This window comes from Puntigrus tetrazona, chromosome 13 (assembly GCF_018831695.1).
Source record: "Puntigrus tetrazona isolate hp1 chromosome 13, ASM1883169v1, whole genome shotgun sequence".
Lineage (NCBI taxonomy): Eukaryota > Metazoa > Chordata > Actinopteri > Cypriniformes > Cyprinidae > Puntigrus > Puntigrus tetrazona.
The window spans coordinates 3,234,178-3,254,070 of record NC_056711.1 but is presented as its reverse complement, the minus strand read 5'-3'; the positions used below and the strand labels follow the sequence as shown (position 1 = coordinate 3,254,070).

Here is a 19,893-nt window from a genome sequence, read left to right as displayed (position 1 = left end):
TTGAGGACTTGAGGAAAAACATCTTAAGCCGCAGAATAACATAAAGTGGACTGTGAATAATTAATTTACCAATTTAAACTATTACTGCTTTGGCATCCGTAATTTACTCCCAATTGCGATTAGAAAAATCGATTAGTCGTTCAGCCCTAGTGCAAACTAAATGTTTAGAAGCAAATGTAGAAAAAAGTCCAGCGTGTCCCTTAAGAGCATCTTAAGCGGTCTAACAATCATCTTAATTTGTAGGTCTTACATTTTTGGAATGGAAAAACAGAATCCTGATTCAAGCCTGATAGTGTGCAGAGTTCAGCTGTTTCATTAAAATAAATATGGTTGCCTCACATCTAAAATGTACAATTTAAATCATTTTTTTACTGTGCTGCTAAGATTTTGCAGCATTTTTTCTAACCTAGGTGCGGTAAGCATCAAAGCAATCAAACACCCTCTTCTTGGCTACAAGAGGTCAAGGAGAGGCATCGAGACATTTTATGTTGTCATTTCTGATTCGAAGACAACCGGAGATGGATATTAATTACAGGTCAAACAGAGCTAACAAAATGAAAACAGCCCAATAGCTGATTAATAAATTAATCAAACAGTATGCTTTCTAGGAACAATCACATCAGATTCTAAGAAATAGACAGCTTGATTAGATTGGAGATTAGACCGTAACTCTCTGAATTGCATGAGCTGTATGCTTGGGATTTCGCTGTATCCTACTTAGCGCAGACACTTGCACTGCTGATCCAGTACCATCGATGAGTTGTCATGTGCTCAAACTCCTGCGTGGCCAAACAAGAAGGACTCTCCTGACTGAGACCATGTCGGAGAAAACACCACAAGCAGAGAACAGAACAGAAGAAAAAAAAATTCATTAATTAAAAATGTATTCTAATCAGTAGGCCTATATCTTAACTATTAAAAATACTATATTAATTATATGAACTATTAAACCCAGTGTATGTTTTCCAACTGTACTAGCCAACTTGCTGGAATAAAATACTTGTCTCAGTTCGAAAAAATCTTCATCTGCAGTAACAGACAAAAAATAAAAAAAATCATTTGTGGGTCATGTGAGGCCAACTCAACTAGTTAACACAATTAGCAGCATTCACTGTGAAACAACAGCAGATCACTTGATCAGTCCAAGAAATCATCAACAAAGTAAGAAGAGCTGCCGAGAGATGACTGGGTACTGTTTTGGAGCCCGGTTTCTACCTTTGAGGCGAGGAAGCTTCTGCAGTTCGGCGGTTCTTGCTGAGGTTGGTCGTGACGAGCTCTCTGTCAGACGCTCCTTCTTTACAATCTGAGGCCCACCTGGAGTACTTAATTTTGTTGAGTTGAGTGGGAGGTGGAGTGCTGTTGCTCGGACGCTACTGGCTGTCTGCTGGGCCTAGAAGGAAGAAAAATACATAAAATAATGTTTAAAATGCAGCGACCGAAGAGGAAAAAGGCGATCCTGCTAATCAGATGCTGGGGCATCTTGAAAACATTTTATTGGAGAAATATTAAGGAAACACCCATCAGTGCAAGATGAGTCATCAATGTTTTTGCTTTGTTTTCCTGGAAGAGAAAGACTATTTTAAATGCTTGTATCTACTAAAAGCAAGTGATCTACTTTAGGAGTCTATTAGAAAGTAAATGACCTTAAAGATAATCAGTAAAAACTATCGCTTTAATTTATTGGGTCTTAAAAACAACTGACTTCATGGTCTACAAATGCACCAGTTAAATTACTGCATCTCTCTGGACATTTCTGTCTAGATCAACATTCATCTTCTATGCTTTGAAATTCACTCAATCGGCTTTCATTGCACTTTTCTATAAATATAAAAACTAGTGCTGTCAAATGATTATTTGCAAATATCTGTGACAAATTAAAGTTGCTTTGCTAAAATGGACTGCGATGTAAAATTGAGCTCTAGCTGAATATTTATAGGAACAATTGAGAAGAAAAATTTTCATGGGAGATGTGGGACAAGCTGTATGTCTTGAGTACTGTTCCCAACCAGTGAAAAAAGGCATCTAAAAAAATTAAAAATAAAAAATACTCCCTATTTTGAAAAATAAATTTCAGGGTAGGCCTTGTTTTTAATAACAAAGGATGTCAAAATGAAAAACAAATGAGAGCAGAAAGATGGTCATTAATAAATTAAGACTTTGCACTATTCTTTTATCTTACATTGGACACATTTCTTAGGAAAGAGCTTACAATAAACAATATTTTGACATCTACAGTCAGTGAGCCTCTGTTGCCGTGAATATTACCACATTTACACTCAATTATCAAGTCTAGCATAAACTGCTCACATTGTACAAAAAGTTTCGTTTTATCCGATGGCAAAACATCTTATAAAACCCATGCAGCCACCGAGAGCTGCTGTAACAAAGCAAAGCACCACATCAGTCAACAACCTGCAAGCAAACTGCCTCCCTAACCCGTGGAGTTGAAGTCCACAACTAACCTAACCTACATACCTCCTTATTACCATATCTAGATTCATTACATTAAACATTCATGAGCAGCCTGAGCTGCGCTATCAAATAAATATCGTCTTCCATATAAGACTGGCGTGCGCTTGAATCCGTTCGACCACAGCATCTCCGCTGTGGGACTGTCCCCGAAACCGAATCAAGCAAAAAAAAAAAAAACTTTGTGTCCTTTACGTCCAACCTGCGCGACATTACGCCACAACCACGTCTTTTTATGACCCGCGATATGCATCTCAGCTAATACAATATTTCTGAGCCGTGTGAGACTGAGTTTAATCGCAGAAGCGTTAATCGACCGCCAGCGAGAGCGTCGCACGCAAGCAGTCCGACAATTTTTGCCCAACGACAAAATAAATATCTCACGATCCCTGAAGTTAGTAATCGAGGCGAAAACTAATCACGCAGCGTGCACCCGGCTTTAGAAGCGCATTGATTGAAAAACAAAGCTGATCTGGTTTATAGCAACACAGAATCGATGCCAAACCCGCAATGCATTACTAACACCTTGGCTGAAGCGGTTCGGATAGCAGGACAAAGCGTGTGACGTTTCCAAACCAGCTTCCAATGCATTAAAGGTTTTAATGAAGAAAAAGTGACACTGATCGAGCAACAAATGTGTGTGTGTGTGTGTGTGTGTGTGTGTGTGTGAGAGCAGACGGGAGCTGTGAAACACATATTGAGAGGCTTGCCCATAGCATCGTAAAGCTGGCCTCAGTCACAGGGGTTGCATGACTGAGACCTGACTTAAAATAGACCAAATCGATAAACTTCACCCGCTGCTACGTCACACTCTCCGCCCGCCGCTTCCAGCCGTCAGTATCACTTTGATGAACGCCGAGATATTTCGGTCCCAACAAGTTTAACGGAGACAGGCCATTACGTCAGTACAACGCGCGCTTAGAGGATACAAGGTCGATACGTAAAGCGCATACAAATTTCATTATCTACGCAAATCACTACTGATGCCACGGACGACAACAGCAAAATGTAGTATACGCATTTCCCTTATCACGAATGCTTCTTACTGGGGTCTAAAAAACAAGTCTGACTGGATCCCAAAGCAATCATTAAAAACAGAACAATGCAAAAAGTTGTAGTAAACTGCAGTTAAAAAAACAATTATAGCTAGCTTTCATGAACAGGAAATCGTGCAGAAAGGTCGGAATGTAGACAACATATTTATTAGAACTATTTATTTTTGTTAAAAAAAATTTCTAGTCACCTATTTCAACATTTCCAAATATTGCATTGAAATAAAAGACAACGATATTGATGTCATACAATAAGATGTCATTTGTTAACATTAGTTAATGTAATAATTAACATGACCAAACAATAAATACATTTATTACACTCTTAATTCCACTTTTGTTACTGTTAGTTCATGGTGCATTAACTAATGTTAACACAACTTGTGATTTTAATAATGCATTAGTAAACACTGAAATGAACTTTAAGTGCTGTGAGAAGTATTGTTCATTTTAGTTCATGTTAACTAACGTGGTTAACTAATGTTAACTAATGAACCTTGTTGTTAAGTGTTACCCAGTACTGCAGTAGGTAAACTGTTCGATGCAATATTTGAACGCAATGCAAATAAACATTTCAAAGCAATGCAGCTGTCTTGAAATTTAGCCCTCCGTCGCAATAATTAAGCACGACTGGAGACGCTAAAAGAAAGGGCAGAAAAAATATTTTTAAGCTGCCGCTATTAGATTTAATAAAGCACAGGCAGACCTACAGTCGGGTTCATTTCGAGAGGATTTGCATTGCTTTATGCAAGAGAATAAAGAACAGCTTTAAGAGCCACTTCAATCTTAGTTATTCAATAAAGCAGAAATCGAAATGAGGGGTTTGTCTGGAATCGAGGTAGATAGGATATCAGGGCATCCTCAGCGTGATGCACTTGGCAAGAGTTTGCCGAGCAAGGTGTGCAACGCACCAGTTGCAAACACAGAATCAACAGGAGCGCAGTGATTACCACGCATAATGAGCGCTGCCTCGCGGAAAAGGCTCCAAAATCGAATTTTTGCCTTCTTGTGCCCTGAGGAACGAAAAAAAAAAAAGCCCAGCTACAACACTTAGCAAGCAAGTATCTGTGCCAAGTCCACTCAGGCAGCCCCGCGATCAAACACGGTATGAAGTATGTTTTAAAACCGTCATCTTTACCTCTTCTGAATTTTCAGTCCCAGCATCCTTCTCGCCACCGGCATTGCTGTTTTTCGTGCTGCTTTTTGCGGATTTGGTCAGTTCCTGTAACGACCACAAAAGAGCCAATAAATGAACAGCTGAGTCATAAATCATATTTTGATCACTCCTTTTATCTCGGGTTGGTCTGCATGCAGGTCGTGCTGCAGGGGCTGGTCTGACAGGTGATGGCCAAATGCAGCCCAATTGCAACTAGATTTTCAATCAGGCAACGACATTGACTGCTTTCTGGGAACGCTAAATGATTTTAGTTCACGGCATCATGCGAAGACAGTGACAAACTTGTCCACTAATATATCGAGCGTTTATATAACGATGCCCACAGCCCGTCCACAGCTTGTCCACTGAAACATTGACTCATGCAGAGACAGGAGAACATGTTTGCGTGTCCAGCTTATGCTGCAATCTGTCAACTAATACGCCTCTATTCACATATTAACGGCCGATCCATAATCTTACTATAGAAAACTGATCTGTAAAGCAAACACCGGGTAAAACAGCTATCGCACAGCGTTCTTTCAAATATACATGAGTCATGTTTTAAATTGCCGTCACGCTGAGCTAAAGAAAACGCTTTTCTGTTAGAGAAAAAAAATTCTGAACACGTAACTGTCAGTGTGTCGACTTGAGACATACATTCACAAATGCGCCCTTAGCGAGCTAGCGGCTAGCGCGGCCTTCGCCTGCAAAAAACAACGCCAGTAAACGCTGCAGAATGGTTGTTTTTGCAAACCGAATTCTCGGACGCATTAATTAGACAGGTGTTATGATTGTAATCTGTACTTTACCTTCTCTTTTTAGTTTTATTCGGCATTTTGCAAATGTTGTCTTTAGCCGTGCCTCCGTGAGAAGCCTTCCCTTGCACTCAGGCTCTCGCTCACTGTTACCTCGCCCTCCCTTCACCAGCTGCAATCTGATTGGTCAGCAAGGCACGGGAGCGGATAGCAACAACACAGCGGAATTTTCTCATTGGCTGCTTTTCAAACCAGACGGTCTTGAGTTTTGCGAACAGGGTCCTTGGCTGCGACGAGGAAGGGGACTACAGCTGTTGTTGACGGCTTATCTGTCTCTTGCGGAGGTGCAGATTGTCACAAGAGGAATTGATCGTGGGAGGAGGCTTGTGTTGGTGACATTGACCGTCAGCATGTCAGAATAGAGTCATCCAGAGGAGGTTTTGATTGTATAAAAAGAGCTTGGACACTGTACATACTTTTATTTGTAAATATCGATGCATTTGTGGACAGCTGCGGTCTAGCTTCAGAATAATAGGCTCATCAGACAGACTGTACTACATTCAGTGTATTAAAGGTATTATTCATTATGATAATCTTTAAAAATCCCTTAGATGCATAAAGGACGTTCCACTTCAATTTTCTTACATTGTTGTGCGTGTTTTTGCGCTTTAGCTTAGAACTTAGTGTTACACGTGATCATAATTTTCTTTTTTTTACGTAGACGTCTCATCAAACATGTATCTCATCTGTTTGTGTTTAGACAGTAGTCGTAATACACGTATAAAATATATTGTATATTTTCTACAATGAGTTCACGTTAAAGAAACGTCCACCCAGAAGCATCTACTGCCATCTATTGGTACATCTTTCCCTCTCAACACATTTTGATTTGATGAAAAAAGAGAACGGAAACATGATTGCATTCACAAGCATTTATTTGAAGTACAGAAAGATAAATTTCATTATTTTTATTTACCTGTCATTAACGTGCGATTTTATTCACTAGTGAATAAAACGTGGCGCCATCACGACCACACTGAAGACGTAATCATTTACGTCGTCTTTCCAAAACTGCGTGACCGTAAATTCTTTTGCAATTTTTTGAAGTCCATGGACTTTAATTGCACAATGAAAAAAGAGAGAAGCATTTTTCAAAACGTTATTTCGCATTCTACGTAAAAATAGTATTTCGTTATTGTAAATTAAGGTAATAATTTTCACGTTAGGGTCGAGTATGCTTTTTACTACTTTACTAACTTACTCGTAGTATGAGTTCTTCCATTGTACTCGAGTTAAATTGGTTAATTCACAATAAATGACCAAAACCAGTCAAGTCAAAAACACTTACCCTTCACTTACCCTGGATGCGGCTGTCAGCTGTAACATTTCCATCATTAAAGTACAGTATAAACCAGTCAACCACATTAACAGTGGAATTCCTACACACTAGTCTTACGGTTAGTTTATATCAGGATTCATGCATATGAAAAACTGCTTGTACGTGTATAATGCAAATACAGATAAAACAAGTTTAATGTCATTTCAAGAGTTTACTGTAAGCAGGTACAACATATTAGTTTAATACTTATAATAAATACTAGTAATGTTACTTACATTCGTATTTGATGCACATGCAAATACAGTGCGGTATGCCTCATTCATAAAACACCAACGTAATGAACTTTATAACATATATAACGTTCATAAAACCAAGCTTGAGGCAAACTGCTTCACTCAGTGTGGCATAATAGAAACGTTTTATGGACGATATACACAGAAACGCATTCTGCTCCTGTTTTATGAACGAGGCCCAATGTGTGCAAAACGTAAAAAGAGAACTGCACAAGTCTAACACCAGCGGTAATAAGCATATGAGTAAAAAGCAAAGACAGAAAGGGTTGCTGTGATTTATTTGAGCTAGCACAGAACATGTGCAATTACACCAACTATCTGCAGATGCTAAAGTAGCGTGGTAGCAATGTGAACTACATTAGTTCCTTAAAAAAAAAAAACTGGAAAGAAAAGTCATCAATACAGAGTACAGTGTAATAAAAACTATGGAGGCCAAGCCTGACATTTTCTGGCCACAGTTGTGAACGCATATGTCCTTGAAGCATGAACTCCACACCATTTCTCTTCTCTGAGCCTGGATCTTTCTGGCTCCTGCATTAAAATATCTTCATTTATTTAAATGGAACGAACAAAGCAAATGGTTTTACAGACTTAAATGTTTGATACTCATCATATTCATTATATGTTTTTACATTACCTTTGGGGAAAAAGGAATGGTTTCTGCTGGAAACAGAATAAGGAAACAAGTAGCTCAACACCAGGTGCTTTTGACAAGATAGCAAAACTTTTACACATACTAAGGGTTAGTTACTTGATGAAAGTTTCATTTTCTTAGAGGATTCCTTCCCAGCATCCACTTCAGAATGAATGCTTTTCAGTCCACGTTTTCACTGGCATTACCTGCCAAAAGGTTAAGAATAGACATGAAACATTCTAACTGGATAAAGCAAATACAAAGAATACTTATACAAGAAATAAATCACTTATTTACATTCAGAGGTATCATATACATCCCTAAACCTACTCTTCGTAGATCCTTTACAAAGTCTCAAAATTGAATTCAAATGTATCCAAGTTTATTTGCTCAGTGAAAGACCCGGGAAGGGGAGAGAACGACATGGGTTCCTCAGATTCCAGAGGGTTTCCTCATCATTATTTGTCTGCATTGTGTTCTGACTATCTACTTCCATCACAGTTATATCCCCCACAGAGATTTCAATAGATTTAAGAACTTGTTGATCAACAAAATCTTCTTTTGCATTATCTTCATCTGGAAGGTCATGTTTTAAGATGGTATCCTCAAAGACTTGTTCAAAGTCCTCGTTCTTGGGAGATTCCTCTCTTTGTGCAACATTTGACGACTCATTTTTGGGGGATTCTTCTGTCTGGCCAACGTCTGAGTCTTCACTCTTGGGAGATTCCTCTCTCCAGACCAGATTTGAGCCCTCATTCCTGGGGGGTTCACCTGTCTGGGCAACTTCTGAGCCTTTGTTTTCTAGAGATTGCTCTCTCTGGGCAAGACTCAAGTCCTCATTCTCAGTGGGTTCTGCAATCTGGGCAACTTCTGCGTCTATGTTCTTGTGAGATTCTTCTCTCGAGAAATATTTAAACCCTCATTCTTGGAGGGTTCTTCTGTCTGGGTAACTTCTGAGTATTTATTATTGGGGGATACTTCTCTCAGTGTAAGATTTGAGTCCTCATTTTTGAGGGGTTCTTCTCTCTGGGCAAGATCTGTGTTCTCATTCTTAAGAGGTTCTTCTCTCAAGTTAACTCCTGACTCCTCGTTCTTGAGACGTTCATCTCTCAGGGGAACTTTCGAGTCATTGACCTTGAGAGGTTCTCCGCTCTTGCAAACATCACTAGCATTTTGACTTTATTGTTGGACTCTCTGCAGGTTGAGCCACTGTCTTGAGGAGCAAATCCAGTTTTGTTTGTCACCAACACTGCTGCAAACTGAGGTTTTTACTGCAGCACTGCTACTGTAGAAAATGTCAAACAAATCTTTTGCTTTTCCTGCTGCAAGAGTTGTCTTTGGCTTTACCATTCTTGGGGCGGGTCTCTGGCTTTGAAGAAAGTTGAGGAGGAGGACGAAGGATTACGGTGAGCTTCTGCTCCTCCTCAGGCACTCCTGGAGCAGCCACATCAGACTCCAAGAGTAATAACACATTGACTGGGAGTAACAGGTTCCATCTGGCTTAAATTTGCCATTTTGGTGCTGCAGTGGGAGACTGAACAGGTAATGGGTATGCTGAAGATATCTACAGGGTTTGCAGGGGTGTCCTTTGTTTGTTTTAATTGCACCTCTTCTCCACTAAATGCCTTAGAGATGAGGTCTGCTGACAATGTTGGGCCCTTCTGAGCTCCTGTTACGGTGCAGAAGATTTATCAGCAGATGGTGTTGGTTTATTTTGCACACCTGTGTAAGACTTCCTAATAACCATGGGAGATGTGGGAGGAGGTAAAGTAGGATTAGTTTTATTTTCATTGAATGCTAGCCATTCACCTGAAGGGGGCAGCAAAGCCTTTCCTGTCAGTTTGATAGCAATTGATTTTGCAGCAGCTATAGACTTGGAAAAAGGATCAAGTTCAGCACCCTTGTTTTCTGCCATTTCAGAAGGAACACTGTCTTCCTCTTCCTTTAAGAACTGTGCCGCCATCCTCTCTGCCTCTTTCTCCAGTGCTGTCTTCTGTGGCTTTTTCAGACCAAATTTTCCAAAGCCAGGCCGACCAGCAGCTTCCTCGTTCTTCTCTTGAAGTTTAGCAAGCAAGGCAGGACTTGGGCACATAATATTTTAGGAGGCTCGCTGGGTTTCTCTGATTCTGATTTGCCATCTTTACCACTGAATTTTCCTGTGCTCTCCTTGTCATCTTTGGAATAACTAGCCTTGCTCTTCTGGTGCTGAACTTTATCTTCCTTTTTTTCATACTTTTCATTACCATCTTTGTCCTCGTCCCACTTGGATTTCGACCACTTGCCCCAGTCCTCATCCTTGTATTTTGACTTCTTCTCTTCAAACTCCGAGTGTATTTGTACTTCTTATCATCTTCTCTGCTGTACTTTGACTTCTCCTCTTCTCTACTATATCGGCCTCTGTCATCATCTTTTCTAAATCTGTATCTGTCGTCCTCTTCTCTATATCGATAGTGTTCATCATCATCATCTCGGTTTCTAAATCTGTCCTCTTCATACCTGGATCTCTCCCCTTCCTCCTTCCTGTATCTATACGTGTATTCCTCTTCTTTTCTGAAGCGGTTTCGCTTCATCATCATCTTTTTGTACCTTCTCTCATCCTCTTTTATTTTGCCTCTTTCATCATCCTCCTTCTTGTATTTCTGTTTATCTATATCCTCTTTCTTGTATTTCTCCTTAGGTTTATTGTCTCCCTCTTTGATATTCTTATTCTCCTCTTCCTTGTTGTACTGTGGTTTTGTGTCCACTTCATTGCTTGATATTTTTCCTTTACTGTGTTTGGATTTCTTCACATCATCCTGTTCGTCATCTTCACGTTTTCGTTTGTGCTCTGAACTCTTTTGGCTCTCCAAGCCAGCCTGACGGTCCAAGTTCCTCCTTTGTTCATAGAGGGATTTTCATAAATTTTTGCCTGTTGAAATCAATGCATATGAGAAAATTACATATGGTCAAAAAAAAAAAATTCACTTGCAGTCGTGTCCTAAGCTTACTTAAATTTATAATGAATATCATGGGTGATATTTACCTTGTATTTCTCATTGTGAATATGGCAGGTGACATGAGCCTCAGCACAAATGGGATCACCAAAAAACTCTTCACATAACTGGCAGAAGAATCCTTACAGGGATCAAGAACTCAGAGCCTAAAGAAAAGTATACAGCACAAAATTAAATACATTTACCAGTAGGGTTTAATGTTTTGATAGCTGGTAATTTACCCTTGATCTGCTCCAAAAGGAGGCACACTGCAAGAAAACCACATTTTAGGACACTACAAATAACATGGCACCAAGTAGGCAAGAGAATCACAAAGAAACTGAATGATTCTGATTATTTGACCCACAGATTGCATTTATCTATTACAAATCCTTAACGGTGCATCTGGTACAACAAATTGCTTTAGCTTAAACAAAATTAATGTGTTTTCTGAATAGCAAAAACATTTCATAAATATTTTGTTACCTTTGGCTGGCTTAGAAGTCCTCTTTCCAACAGGGGGTTTCTTTTCACTCTCTGATTTTGCCCAAGGTCTGTCATAAGGATCTAGAGTCTATATGATAGCAAAACAATTGATGATCGAAGCAGAGATGTGACTGGCAGTAATAAACTTCCATAACAACAACAAAAAAAACTAATTTCATATATGAGCACGCATACCTTCCTATGGGTTTTGCTGTGCAAATGCATGAAATAATCAAACATTGAACCACTTGTAACATTGCAGTTTTACACCAGTGGTTTCCTGCATCATAGTACTCGAACTGCTCGGCAGCAGTGTCCAGGGAATGACAGCTCGACGGAAGAAATGACTTGGGTTTTTCAGGAGACGCTCTTGATTTTGAGGAGGCTACCTAGATCAATTTAGGCAGTACAAAAAATACATAAGTAAAAGTGACTATGCATGCTAAATCTAATACTCTAGAGCTATCTATTTTTAAATGAATGAAAAAAAGGTTTTCAAAAAAACAAATATAACAATCCTATTGCCAATCATTAAAGTTTGTCATAGGAGACTTACCTTTGCAAAACAGGACATCTGTTTTCCAGTCGGGGAGAAGTTACCCATGGGTTTAATACTTGAATTATTTGACTACTATAAAACTAATGGTTTTAAAAAGCCATTTCAAAATGAGATCTGAAATGGCTTTTTTGTACCATAAAACGTATAAAGATTTCCTTAAAATCGACCAAACATAAAAGCAATTAAATCTCATTCATTCAGACATTTCAAGATATCAAAACATGTTTGCAGTCAATCTTTCTATTATTTTTTTTAATAAAAGACAAATAAATTAAATATATAATTAGATAGATAGGTACATAGATAGATAAATATATAGAGAAAAAAAAAGAGATTCCCCTTAAAATCAATGCCAATAAAAGATAATTTAGAGACTTTTAAGTATACGCCTTGTTATATGCAAAAATAAAAACACATACTTATTAAATAATGCTATGCTATTAATCAGAATACTATTATGATTACACAAAAGCTATGTTATAGAAAAACAATCCCTAAAATAATGTGTTTATACATTACAGAAGTTATTGATGTCCTGTATCAGAAGCACAAACTTCCGGTTTAATAAATCATAGCCACAATGTACTATAACATGGAAACAAATTAGTAAATCGGGACAACCAATAAATATATTGTGGAAACAAATCGTTAATTTATTGTCCCAATATACATTTTTTTCAACTATAAGTCACTTTGAACTAAAACAGTGTTTTTCAAACCTTTTTTAAAGTGTCTCAAGTGACTTAAAAATGCATTATACTAAAAATGCTGCTTTCTGGTCTGTGCAGATTTTATTCTGTGCTAAAAAAGCCACAAAAGCTGATTAATTATTCTGTTTAATCTCAAAGGAAGCATTTAGGTGCCAGAGCCAAAGGCAAGCATATTCTAATCCTCTCTGAAAGTTACAACTGCAGTGTAAGTGTGTTTTTAGATGTTACTCCTCAGGGTCCTTCCACAGATCTGCAAAGCCATGCAGCACGATTAAACCGAACTACAGGAATACTGATCTTAATAAATCAAAATGTGGCATTATGTTGCTCACAGTTACTTGATGCCCTGATTTAATCAAAGGTGGTACTTGTTTTAGTTTCAAAACCAATGCACTAAAAAGCATCTGCAAAAATAGTAACGAATAATGTTACCCAATACATTTGAGATGACCCTCTATGCAAAATAAAACAGTGATTATTATACTGATATGACTGGAGTCTTCATTTCATGTGAGTGAAGATTATTTTAAATACAAATTTTAGTGTTTTCTTTCCATTAGAAATATAGAAATTAGGGTATATTTTTACTAATTAAAACCCTGAATGCATTACTAGTTTTTTAAATAAATATTTTGTGGAATCACTGTCAAGATTTAAAATGCCACTTAAAAAGTTGCAGTCTAATTCTAAACTGAAAAAGCCAATCAAGCACAAGTACCTTTCCTGTAACAGAATTAGCAACTCTACCTTATTGTATGAGGTGCTGGTTTTGGCCCCTGATTTCTCTGGGCTTCTGGCTGACTCCTTCTTACTCTGAAGGGGCTGCTGCGCATGGTCCCCAGAGATCTTCGAGTCTTTGTGGTCTATACCGAGAATAAGAGCTACTTTGACCAGCTCTTCATATTTTTGATCTGCCTCTCTCTGTTCAGCACGCCCAATTTAGAGATTTGGGCCATTGCATTTTCTTGGAGCTGACTGAGTTCGATGAGTACAGGGTCCTTGTGCCCATCCTTCTCCCTTCGCTTCTTTCGAAGAAGCTCCCCTAAATGAACAAATCAAACACTGCATAATACAGTGAGCCCTTACATATTTATATCCATTTTACACTAAGAGGGAAATACCTTGCTGCTTTCTCAATGTCTCCACATCCTTTAAGAGATTTTTCTTTCCTTTTTGTGTCATACGTCTTTCTCCTTTCTTAGCTTTTCAAGCTCTTCCATGACCTGAGACAGAATTTTATTTGGGACTTAAATTTCAAGTTATGAGCAAAATCAAATGAGCAGGAATCCTGATGAATTCAACAACTGTGCTTATGATTCCATTTCCTTGTTTCCCCCCCCAAAATGTACAAAAAAAAAAAATTGTAAAGACTACAGATATTCAAGATGTTTGTTAAAGAATACAAACGGAGGAAAATCAAACGTAACCACAGTTTTTGGTTCTCCACTCCACGGATAAAACTTTTGCTTTGTAGATGAAACAACGATTTTGAGATGTTTGCATATTCAATAATCTCATCAAATATCTTGCACTTACCTTTTGTTTTTGGCTAGCAGTATTCTTCTCTTCCATTTCTTTCCTCTGAATGCCACTAGTGATCGCTTTAGAGGCCAAAGGATCTGATTTAGGGGTTGCTGAAAAGACAAAGCAAATCAGGTTGGTAAACTGTGATGAGTGAAGTCTAAATCACCCAAAAATATCTAATTATTTACTCAAGGTCTTGTCATTCTGAAACCATGATAACATCCGTCTATTATGGAAATAATCTGATTACATCTGTGTTCTTTAATTTGTGCAATCTCACCCGCAGAACTTTACACTCCTATTGGTTCTTTTCTTGAAGTCCTTGTTTAGTAAACTGGGCCCATAGCATATAGCAAGTTATACAGACAGCTTAATAGTGCATTCACAATCTTTTGTGGTCCTTTAAGGAGCTTTACAGACATGGTCACTTTGGACAGACCTTTGTGAAGAATGTTTTTCCTTTAATCAACTGCACTAACGTAAAGTTATAATACATAATGCTAAAATGTAACTTTTAGTTATTTCTCTTTATGAATAATGTATTGTAAAGGTCACTAACCTTTATGATCATCACCTTTACTCTCGTTCGGCACAGTTTTGATGATTTTAAGAAAGGGTCGCTCAATGTTAGGGTGGCTGTAGGGATCCATTGGACTGGGAGGAGGTACCGGCATACTTGGAGGTGGGTACATCGGCCATCCCGGAGGCATATATGGAACATAATTGCCATACGGATCGTAACCTCTCGGTGGGTAGTCAGGTGGCATTACCCCACGTGGAGGCGGCCCAGGGTATGGGGACATGGGATGTGTCGGGTGGCTGGTTTGGGAGGGATACATCTGAGACCCAGGACCCACATTGGGTGTGGTAGGCCAGCTGCTTTCTGCTTGAGAAATGCTAGGTTGAGCATCTTTCTTGTTCTGACTATGTGAGAGTGGAGATCTTTTTTCTGGGGAAGCTGGCTTTTTCTTGCTGCGACTTGAAGCGTGATCCAAACTGCCACTTCGGCTTTGAGGACTTCTGCTTCTGCTTCGGCTGCTACTCCGACTGCAACTGGAGCTCCTGCTGCTGCTGCTGCTGTAACTCCTGCTACGGCTCCGGTGCTTTCTATCCGAATGCCGACGAGTTGGTGTCTTCACAAGGGGTGTTTCAGGTGCAGGCGCGCCTGCGTCCTGGCAGCCATCTTGCTTATCTCAGCCACACCCAGGTCCAAGCCAATTGTTTTCAGCAAATCTTGTATCTTCTCATATTCCTCCACCTCTTTCCTCACCTTGACGTCCTGTGGCCCAACTCCAGGTGGGAAGTTATTAGGTCCTTCCTTGGCGTGTACCTCAGGTGTGGAGGAGGAATGATGCCTGTCTGTCTGCCTACTGTCTCTATGTGAATGGCTCATCACATTGTCTACTGTATGGCCAAATGTGTAAGGTTCTCTTATTTGCATTTCACAAGACTGAGGGTAACTTGTACCTGGAAAGTTCGAATTTGCTGGCGCCACCTCACTGCCCTCTTCTTCTTCATCCCCATAGAGGAACTTCTCCTCATCTTCAATATCTGGATGACTCTTTTTTACATTCTGTGGTTGGGTGACCTCAGATATCATTCCTAGGAATTGTGTGAGGTCTAATTTCTCCTGTCTTCCCTTCTCGTGAGGGAGGAGCAGGTCACCTCCGCCCCCTCTGGCTGGTTGGATTTTACCAATCAGCTCTTCAAGAACACCACTATCAGAGCTTTTACCCAGCATGGATGCTAACAAGTCTGGCTCCATGGTTTTGGAAAGTGCGGAGAGAAGCTGTTCAGCCTCATGTGAAAGACCACCATCTGGATTTCTCGAGGAGTCACTATTCTGAAATACATTGGTTATATATGATTTAGGGACAATAGCATCATTCTTTACTCTCTAAAAATAAAGGTAAATTAAGTATCAGCTATCAGTGGTGACGCTAGACTTTCAAAAGGTGTTACACTGATATGAAAGAAAGTCAATAAAATGAAATTGCTGGCTGTCCTTTAGCTCTGTAGGCCGATTAAAGACGAAGACCGTACTCTACACAAGTATGTGAAATCTCATATGTGTGAACTTATGTTGCAGAAAGTATCAGAACACAAATCTAAACACAGAGCACACTTGATATGATGCACATTACCATGAATCATTCAATCCTTTAGGTCCAAAACAAGCATTTGAATGTAACTATTGCCAACTTGATAGTCAAAGACAACATCAAAATGTATGTACATTAAAGTTTGTTTGTAGATATTTAGGAAACAGGTTATGTTTTCACAGTCATTAATTCTACTCTGAAATGTGCATTTTGGGTAGATCCTGGGCGGAATTGCAGTGCCCATTTCAGTATGAAAATATTACGACTGCACTTTTAATCTGTTGGAAAACACAGCGTATCGCATATATTTTTATAATATTTTTTTTTACTTTTAATTAGTTAATTAGTCCGAAAGAAGAAAGTCATAGGGTGGCTTTGGAGTTGAGTAAATTATGAGGTCAATTGCATTTTTGGATGAACTATTTCTTTAAAATGTCATACATGAAGTAAAGAATAAACGTTAACAGCTTTTGACCAGCCTTTTCAGTGTCACAATCTCCCGAGCCACAACGAGAGGCGGTTACCTGTACTAGCATAGGAGAATCGGTCTCGGAAGAATCCATTCTTTTCTTCAAAATTGACTTCGCAGGCTGCACAAGCATGTCCTGGATTTCTTTCCGTCGCCTGGCCTTCTCCAGCTCAGAAAAGTCCTCCTCTCTCACCCTAAAGTCGCCTGATTTGACTCTCCTGTTGACGCTGCTGTGGCGACTTCTACTGGAGCCGCTGCTGCTACTGCTTCCGCTCCGACTGGCGCTCTGGCTCCGGCTCCAGCTCCTAGCACGACTCCGCCCTCTGCTCCTCCCCCTGCTGCGGCTCCTTTCGCGGCTGCGGCTCCGCGGCCGGCTCTTGCTCCGTGCCCTGCTCCTGGCCCTGCTCTGTCTGCGACTGCGGCTTCCGCTTCTGCTTCGACTTCTGCTGTAGCTCCTCCCACGGGTTCTGCTCTTGCTGCGCGCTCGGCTCTTCGCTCGTTCGGGACTCCTGCCGCGACTGTAGCTCCGACTCCTGCTGCGGCTGCGCGGGCGACTTTTGCTGCGCCCGTAGCCAGGACTGCGGCTCCGCGGCCTGCTCCTCCCGCGGCTAACACTGCGCCTCCTCGAACCTCGATCGCTGTGTCCATCATAGCTCGACTTCCTTGGAGAGTAATAGGGCTTATGATGTGACTCCCCCGCGGCATAATCTCTGTCAACAGAAACCATTAGATCATAAACCACAACTGAAGGACAAGGACAAGCAATTGCACATCTAGTGAATCTATGGGCTCAAGTTAATAGCGTCAAGTGCTGTGGTATTAAAATCCCTAAGGTGTTTTACACAGGCTGATTTTGGCCAGAAAAAACACATGATGGACATAAACTGTAATTATTTACCTACAAAAAAAAATTCCAGCCATTTAGAAGACAGCAAACATATCTGATATCTTAACACTGTTTGAGGACATATTGTTTTCATTTCAGCATTGACGAGTGAACATTAAACCCGTTTCACGTTTAACATTGTCCCACAGCGTATTGCTGTTACGCCAGGCTGTATATCTCTCACCGGACATAGGGCGCTTCGCTTGGATGGGTCAGCTCGTTCCCCACAGTTATAACCAGACTGTGATCTACAGGGAGACCACCACGAGGAGGTGATGGGCTGTATCTCTGTTAAGAAACATGGGTACATAATTAACTCATACATGAAATAATACAAACTAAAAAAAAAAGAAAAACGTTATTTACTCCTGAAGTGACAAAACAAAATATTTTGCATCACTACTTGTGTCACAACGAAAAAAAAATTATCATCATCGATGTTTAAAAAAGTTGAGTATATTTTAATGATTCGTTGATGATCCGAAGATCAGCATTTATCCGAAATAAACATTTGTAACATTAAATAATTACATTAAACAAATTAATACTTTTACATACAAGGCAAGGATGCATTAAATTGAACAAAAGCGATCACGATTTCTTTTCTATTTCACATAAAAGCCGTTCTTCTGGACTTTCTATTCATCAAAGAAACCTAAAAGCCCTCAGCTGTTCAACACTATAATAAAAACAAATCAGAAGCAATCAGAATATTAAAATGATTTCTGAAAGGTCGTGTGACTGGAGTGATGATGCTAAAATTCAGCTTAGAAATCATAGTAATAAATTACATTTTAAATACATTCAAATAAGAAGCAAGTATGTTTAATTAGTAAACACGTCGCAATATGACACTGCTTTTTGCTTCTTGTTTTTAAAAACTTCAGCTAGTAGCGAACATTTAATTAAAACTAATTATGAAATAAGTAGCAAGCACTGGCTGCTGGCAATCAGCAATGCATGCATGCATGCACATTTTACCATGGTTTAATACCATAAAGGCACGCAAAGGCTTTATACTATAATGTCTATAAACCCATAGCACAAAGGATATTTTTATTACAGTACATAACACTGCAACAAGCGTGTAAGGTAACGGAATGAGAAGACAACACTTTAAGAGCGGTATTAACGTAATAATTCATAGAATAACAGTGTATTCCCGCAATATAGAAAATTCACTTCCACTTTTAATTGGTGTGTACCATGCTGGCCAAGTGTTTTGTTTACTTCATACCCCATAGGCTCGCGGAGGTCTCCCTCCTCGGTATTCATCGGCCGGTGAGTACCTCCTCCGCGGGGAGGGCCGGCGGTACGGATCCGGGGGGTGGCCTGGTCCAGGACGGGAACCGAAACCACGCGACGGGAGGGGATGATAGCCGCCTCTGTGCGGCCTAGAACCGCGGTACATAACGACGCGTAGCCGCTGTTTCCGCGTCGGTGTCAAGTCCTTGTTATCCCGGGCGCGGGGTGGCGATTATCACCCTCAACAGATAAACGCAATTTCAAAAAATTCAATATGAATGAGAGCGTATTCATCACACTCAAACGACTGTGTCTGCGCTCACTTCCTGTGCCGCCATTGGCCCCTCACTCACCGGACATGACGTCATGCCGGGAACAGCCAATTGAACGCAGCGAAGTAGCATCGTTTTGTTTACCTACTCTCCTAAATACAGCGAGAAAGCGAAAGCGTACGGTTTAAAAATAGTTTTTTTGGTCAGTCAGTTGATGAATAGGGATGGAGGCTTATCATCATACTCAAGAGTTTCTTGACAAATTTAAAATCCTAATTAGACGCAGAGAATATTCCACTGTAATGGTAATGATTTTCTTTTTTTAAAAAGAAATGCAATGAAAACCCTAATCTGTTGTATCGACAATTTTCATATTTAAAAAACACATGTTAAATTTGTTTAACATTTTCTCACTTCTAATTTTTGTAATATTGTAAAGAAATGTAAAACAAAAAAACTTGACCCTACAACGGTCTCTCCAGCAGGAAAATAAAAGATTGATCTTCTCTTCATTGACCTTCCTACGTTGTTAAGACTATTCACTGTAAGGGAAAAGCATGTTTTTAAATAAGGCACCTCTAATATTTATATTATTTAGAGTGGGAATAAAATAAATACTAACAGTTCAGGTTCATGTAGCCTATAACTCAAAGGTTTGTGGTCAGTAAGATTCTGTTGTTTACATTATGCATTTATTTGTTGAATAAAAATGTAATTTTTAAGCATGGATTTATCAGTTACGAGACTTAGATTCTTTGAAAAATGTAAATGGTTTCATACAAATTTTAAGCAACTAAACTGGTTTGTAGTGATAAGTTTCTTGGGCAGCCCATTTAATTTTTAGACTTTTTGCCAATTTTAATGAATTATAAAATGACTTTGGATGTAATTCTCTATAAATGTTGAATCCTAATAAAAATGAAGGTATAATTTTCTCTTAATTGCCTATTTGTCGTAATATAGAATGGAA

General features: G+C 39.4%; 1 protein-coding gene and 1 long non-coding RNA gene across 2 annotated transcripts; both read right to left on the bottom strand.

Moving 5' to 3' along the window:
• Window positions 1-6,938: 6,938 nt before the first annotated feature.
• On the bottom strand, window positions 6,939-7,808 carry LOC122356226. Its single transcript, XR_006252296.1, has 2 exons — window positions 7,702-7,808; window positions 6,939-7,595 (listed from the first exon to the last, which is right to left on the bottom strand). It is a non-coding gene; the product is annotated as an uncharacterized LOC122356226 (long non-coding RNA).
• Window positions 7,809-7,961: 153 nt separating this feature from the next.
• Window positions 7,962-19,028, bottom strand: znf318 (zinc finger protein 318). The gene is given in 25 exon segments (XM_043255849.1): window positions 7,962-8,147; window positions 8,150-8,618; window positions 8,621-8,875; window positions 8,909-9,055; window positions 9,057-9,151; window positions 9,210-9,373; window positions 9,376-9,786; window positions 9,789-10,014; window positions 10,017-10,585; window positions 10,588-10,606; window positions 10,721-10,814; window positions 10,816-10,837; window positions 11,157-11,244; window positions 11,352-11,422; window positions 11,425-11,545; window positions 13,173-13,358; window positions 13,361-13,467; window positions 13,547-13,604; window positions 13,607-13,648; window positions 13,962-14,059; window positions 14,509-15,102; window positions 15,105-15,792; window positions 16,576-17,230; window positions 17,591-17,694; window positions 18,644-19,028. Coding segments are annotated over 25 exon segments (5,562 nt in total). The 5' UTR covers window positions 18,818-19,028; the 3' UTR covers window positions 7,962-8,042.
• Between the last annotated feature and the right edge of the window lie 865 nt (window positions 19,029-19,893).